This window comes from Anarrhichthys ocellatus, unplaced genomic scaffold (genome assembly GCF_004355925.1).
Source record: "Anarrhichthys ocellatus isolate YVR2014 unplaced genomic scaffold, GSC_Weel_1.0 scaffold2901, whole genome shotgun sequence".
Lineage (NCBI taxonomy): Eukaryota > Metazoa > Chordata > Actinopteri > Perciformes > Anarhichadidae > Anarrhichthys > Anarrhichthys ocellatus.
In genome coordinates this window covers 1-6358 of record NW_022282875.1, presented here as the reverse complement: position 1 = coordinate 6358, position 6358 = coordinate 1, and the positions used below count along the sequence as shown (strand labels likewise).

At 38.6% G+C, this 6358-nt stretch overlaps 1 protein-coding gene and 2 non-coding genes across 3 annotated transcripts; 2 read left to right on the top strand and 1 right to left on the bottom strand.

Annotated features, from left to right (window-relative positions):
- Positions 1-1387: 1387 nt before the first annotated feature.
- Positions 1388-1497, top strand: trnal-caa (transfer RNA leucine (anticodon CAA)). The gene is made up of 2 exons: positions 1388-1425; positions 1452-1497. It is a non-coding gene; the product is annotated as a tRNA-Leu (tRNA).
- A 407-nt stretch (positions 1498-1904) lies between these two features.
- trnal-caa (transfer RNA leucine (anticodon CAA)) lies at positions 1905-2015 on the top strand. Its single transcript has 2 exons — positions 1905-1942; positions 1970-2015. It is a non-coding gene; the product is annotated as a tRNA-Leu (tRNA).
- A 2946-nt stretch (positions 2016-4961) lies between these two features.
- Positions 4962-5909, bottom strand: LOC116378624 (olfactory receptor 6N1-like). The gene has a single exon (XM_031840525.1). The coding sequence runs from the start codon at positions 5907-5909 to the stop codon at positions 4962-4964; it is 948 nt and encodes a 315-aa protein (XP_031696385.1).
- Positions 5910-6358: the final 449 nt, after the last annotated feature.

Below are 6358 nucleotides of genomic sequence, written 5' to 3'. Positions count from 1 at the left end.
GGTACTTGTACTTCACTTGAGTATTTCCACTTTATACTTTTATTTATACGTATAAATATACAAATCTAAATAAATGATGATGTATTATTACTGACTAAATCACCAGCAGTATATTAAGTCATTTAAATGAGCTCCACCTTTAAAATGTGATAAACTGACACATTAATACATCAATAATAATATAATATAATATAAGTTATTCTGCATAGTGACTACTTTTACTTTTGTTACCTTTAATATATCTTGATGCTGATATTTTTGTAGTATTGTTACGACTGTGTGTACACATGTAGTAGTACTAGTTCAGAAACACTGTGCAGTATTGTGCAAATATAAATACATTTACAATGATATGATATGATATGCATAATGAGTACTTTTGTTACTTTGAGTATATTGTTGCAGTATTGTTACCTGTACTTCTTCCTCTGACTGTAGTACTAGTATGTGCAGTATTGTGTAACCACAGCTAGTTAACCAGTAACCAGTCCTTTACCACCACATTAAGAGGAGAACCCCCGAGAAGAAGATCCTATTGTTCGGCCACACGTCGCCACTCACCTGGTGTACTCCTGGAGCCCCTTCACGAACCACACGGCGTTCCTGTAAATCGACATCTTTAACCACAAGCGCGTGAGTTCGTCTCTCCGGTGTTTACGTTTCATAAGAATGACTGGTGGCGGTGACGTAGTGAACTGGGCGGGAACTAACGTCGACCACCACCGGAAGTGGATCCAGCTATAGCGCCTCTGGTGGACGTGGACGTGTATCACCGTCAACACGGATGAAGAGCGAATTCTTTATTACTGTTTTCTTTTCTTTTACATTTTATTTACTCTAGAAAATCAAATTCAAAAGAGACACACGCCTTATGATTGTATTATTTATTTATATATTAAAACTGTTGTTTTTCACGAGATAACAAACAAACAAACAAGCGTGTCTCCATCAGCAGAAACACGTATTCTGTCTCAAATTGAGAACGACACGTGAGTGATATCAATCACAAAAATACTAATAAATAAATAAACTTGAGGAGGAATTATTCAGTCGTAAGAAATAAAGGAGCTCAAACGATAGTTTCGTGTATTCTTTGGTTTTCAAATGTAATAAATGAGGGTTTAGAGTTATTAAATCTGGATTTTGCACAATGTTTTTATTTTTGTTAAAAAAGTCAATGCTATTAATGACTAAGACTGTTTCTGGGAGTACATCACATAATGAGCGATTTACATTTAATCTATATATTTAATCTATATATTAATCATGATATCTGAAAACCCGAAAAGCATTAATAACGAACATATCATTATCCAGAATCGACAGCGATGCTCAACGAGTTCATTCGTCACTACTTATGTGAGTAGTTGAGCCGCACACATCAGTTGTCAGGATGGCCGAGTGGTCTAAGGCGCCAGACTCAAGGTAACTCCTTCCTGTGAAACTGGGACTTCTGGTCTCCGAATGGAGGCGTGGGTTCAAATCCCACTTCTGACAAGATTTTTTTGTCTTCTTTATTTAAAATGTTTGTCATGATTGTTCCCGTAAACATGTTCTTCTGACTCGTCTCATCTTTTTTGTCTATTTCCAACATGACATCATCATAATTGTTATGAGCACATTGATGTTTAACTGGCGGATAAAAAGTAAGACAACCGATATTAAATGATGTTAATATACAGTGCGTTCATTGTGAACACGATAAATACATTTAAGTCATAGTAGTGTTTCATCTGGTTAAAGCGGTTCATCGTGTATCATTGAAGTCTATTTGTTAAACGATGAGTCTAACTCTCTCCAGCTCATGAAGCGATATGAACGTATCTGTTATAAAACCAAACAATAGTCATAAATACTTCTTACTAGCAGTTAAATATTCTACCAGACTTTAATCCGACGTCATTGTCAGGATGGCCGAGCGGTCTAAGGCGCCAGACTCAAGGTGACGAACCTTCCACAGAGTTGGGACTTCTGGTCTCCGAATGGAGGCGTGGGTTCGAATCCCACTTCTGACAATAGTTTTGCGGTTCATTCAAAACAGTTTTTTTTCACATTAGTTTGAGTGGAATAAGCAGGACTGACAATAGACAGAGTACAGGACTCAACATGAGCAGATACAGTGAATGCATTCTGAAAACACAGAAGTAAATACATATCTTGTTTGTCTTGTGTTACAAATGGGCCAAAACTGAATTTAACTGAACTGAAGAAAAGAAGAAGTTTAACTCACAAACAGCAGTCAACAGAAAGACACATCGGTCTGCAGGGCCCCGATCCACCTCAACAGAACCGAGCCATTAATGGTACTAATCACACCTGTGGTGACCCGGAGTCCATGTTCAGAACTCGTCAATGTGGATCATTGACGAGTTCTGATAAAGAATCAACCAGAAAGAAAAGACTCAACAAACTGTTATTTTACATGTTTTCATCATCAGAGGCTGAAACAATGAATGATTCATTTTCTACTGAAACAAGTCCTCTTCTCTCACTTTCACTTTGTTTAGTAACAAGTTGAAGTGTTGAAGACATTTAAAGGATCATATTCTCTCTTTCAACATTTTAAACTCTCTGATCTGATCAAATGTGTTCAGATGTGACTGAACTTTTTAAAGATGGAGACTAATGGATGATGTATAAATACTGTCATTTAAACGAAGTGGTACTTCTTCTATCTCTCTCAAACATTTATGAAATGATTATTATTATTTGAATTCATTTCCTGCATCTTCCTCACATCAATTTAAGTGTTTCAGCTGTTATGAGTAAATCAGTAAAGAATTATTGATCAATAACCTTTTATTTTATTTTTTATTTCAGAAGAGTTATGATTATTGGATGATGGAGCCTTATAAATAAAATATAATCAATGCTTGTTGTCTAAAATAATCATAATAACCTGTTTGTGTTTGCCTTTCTTTTAACAGAAGTATTTTGGTTGTATGTATATTAGTGCTGGGCAAGCTAACCTGTTATTATCGCGTTAACGCATTCATTAATTAACGCCGACAATTATTTTATCGCACGTTAACGCAGTTTTTTAAATTATTATTATTATTCTTTTGAAAGTCCGTTGCTCTCTGGCTCTGAATACACAGACAGACCGCGGGTCACAGGAGGGGCGGGATGTTGATCAGGATGGGCGTCATCAGCGTCTCAACCAATGATTTTAAATCTTTTAGTGGCTGGCACTCTGAGATTTTCTGAATGAAAAGTACGTTACAAATAAAATGCATTATTATTTAATATTAGTTTTCGTAGATAACACTTGAAGGGTTGAGGACTCCCAGTCATAAACAGATAAAAGACTGATGTGTTAGTGTGACAAGGCTCAGATGAGATAAGAGGAGGGGCTGAATGGAGGTGTCAATGGGCAGTTAGAACCTGTTGACCAGATGTTTCAGTGTGAACTCATCCTGCCCCCCCACCCTGTGCTCAGGTCCTTTATCAGCTGTAGAGACGGGACTCTCATCTCGTCCTCCTGCAGACTGCAGCTGTGTGACGACAGAGCCTTCTCTGTTACTACAGAGACAAACTTCTTCTCTCAATGTTCTTTATTTCAGTGTTATAGTCACAGTTCTCATCAGTCTCACTCCCTTCACCTGTTCACTCACCTGTCTCTGATCACTAATCAAGCCACTGTATAGACTCCTCCTCTCAAACACTCGTTGCCAGATCGCTCTTTGCTTTTGAATGGCAGACTTTCCAGCGCTTTATCCCGGACTGATTTCCCGTTGTCGACTCTTCCCGCCCCGGATCTACCCGGCCCGCCTGACTCCCGGTAAACTCACCAGCCTTCTGTTCCTGACCTCAGGTCAGTGACCTGGATTCATTCTGCCTGCTGTTTCTGCTGCTCTAACAGAGACTGTGATGTGTCAGTCTGTACCTGTTCACTTTATAATAACAGCCAACTGTTCCTGGGAGCTCGTGTGCTTCAATTAGGTCCATTTACAATCATAGGACTCTGTATTAAATAGTAGTTCCACCACACCGTGCAGATACATCAGTTTGTATGTAATTATATTAACAAGAGGTTGTGAAGATATGATCCAGCTACACACACACACACACACACACACACACACACACAGCAGTGAGTTTCTCTGCCTCCTAGTGGTGCCCCAGCAGACTGCAGTCCAACATTTTCCATCAAAAGAAAGATCTGCAGCCTTTAACCTGCTCACTACAGTCCAGTTCAATTGTATATTGCTTCAGTGGGCAACTGGGAGTATTTATACACAATACACTATGAGTGTATATAACCTATCATACAAATTTTTTCCCATTAATTATAGAAATAATCCCAACACTAGACATATTTCTGTGATACTGTAACTGATTTATTTGAGGAGGAAACAAGAAAACATGATATTCTAAGGAGGCGTTCTGGTGTTTGGGACAACACATCTTATCAATGATTTAAGATAGTGAAGGCATATTTATTGCACTATTTAATTCATACTTTGATATAATTTAACATGCACATTTTCATTTGCATGAATTAACACTCCTAAAAACGTTTCCATCAAAGTTTTGTGCAAAATATTTGCTCTGACAATTTTCTGATGTTATGAAGAAAAAACAGCTTCATCGTACACGTTTTCCTCACCTCATGCATTTAAAGGGGACACATCCTGTTTGATGCTGGCCCCTCCCACCTCATGTCACACCAATGAGAGCATACAATTTTAATAACCTGGTTTCAGAGCCACAGCTCAACAAAAAAGATTCTATTTTCACACATTAGGCGATAAAATACAGTGTGTAGCTCATACCGTCAGATGTTTTAGCCCATGTCAGAAACATGCAATTATTGATCAGCACATAGTATGATTTATTGCTCTAATTTAAGTATGAGCACTTGTATTTAAGGAGGCCAGGGGATCTATTTTCTTCAAATATATTCAGATGTATTTGAAATGACTGTAAACATACAGATATAATCAGTAAAATCAGAGTTATTATATTCTAGAAGGACCAGAAACCATCTTTTGTATTTTAATAAATCTAAAAACGACTTCTCTGATCTGAGGCAGACTCAGGCCGTAAACTAGAGCGTTACTGATCGGGGGAATGATCACAAACTCCAGAGATAAGACCACGATAACAATCGGATTGACTTCATCGGCCTTGAAACGACTGAGCGTGAGCTCGCAGAGAATTGAGAAAAAATAGTTTACGAAGGTCACGATGTGAGGGAGACAGGTTCGTAATGCTTTTCCTCTGAATTCTGACGAGCTGCTCCTTAAAACCAGCAGAATGTGCAGGTAGGAGTACAGGATGAAGAACAGGGGCACGGCGGTGTTTGATACGGTAAATAAAGTTCCTACTATTCGGTTGACAGTCATGTCCACACAGGAGAGCTGGACCACCGAACAAAAGATCCGGTGCACTTTGTTTCCACACAAAGGTAATCGAACAGTGAGATAAACTAAAACACCGACAGCAAACGCAGGAAAAAGCAAAGCGAACATGAGAAGATACGTCACCATCATGGACGTCATTTTACTGTGATAGCGTAAGGGCTGGCAAATAGCAACAAATCTATCGTAGGCCATGATGCCGAGAATCATGAGCTCACATGCTGCATAACTGTAGATAACATAGATCTGAATGAAACATGATGGACGTGAGATCAGATGAGTGTCAGACAGAATGTCCATCAGAAACCTGGGGAAGAAGCCGGCTGAGCCGTACAGAGAGTTAAAAGACAGACAGCAGATGAAAATATACATGGGCTGATGCAGAGACTTCTCCAGGCAGACTGTCAGAATGATGACAACGTTAGCAGAGATTATAGTCATGTAGAGCAACAGACACAGACTGAAGAACAGATATCTGAGAGGCCCAAAGTCTGCAAACAGAGTGAGCTGAAAGTAGAGAGCATTCAGGCTGCTGTTGCTCTTCATGTCTGCAGCAAAGCAGAGCTGGAAGAAGAGAAGTGAGAGTGATGGAGAGACAGAGAGGGACAGGAAAAACAAATTAAAAGATGATGTAAAGGAGAGTTATTAGGGATTCAAATGGACTGAATAAAATGTTCTATTGAGCACTTATTCCAACAGGACACATAACACAAGCCTGCGTACATTTAAGTTGCATTACCTGCATATTTCAAGCTTGATCATATTCAGCATAACTAACACAGAGTTCAAAAAGACATGTTAAAACACACACAAGGGGGAACATGTCAGTATCTCATGGACTAAATGCACAAGCAAACATTTGTCAACATATATTTCAGTTCAATGAATGAAGAAGAGATGTATCCAGGTTAAAGAGGGGAAGGGAAAAACATTAACATTATTCACAAACAAAGTCACAATTGCAATCACACAGTTTGAAAAGCTTTCACAGTTTA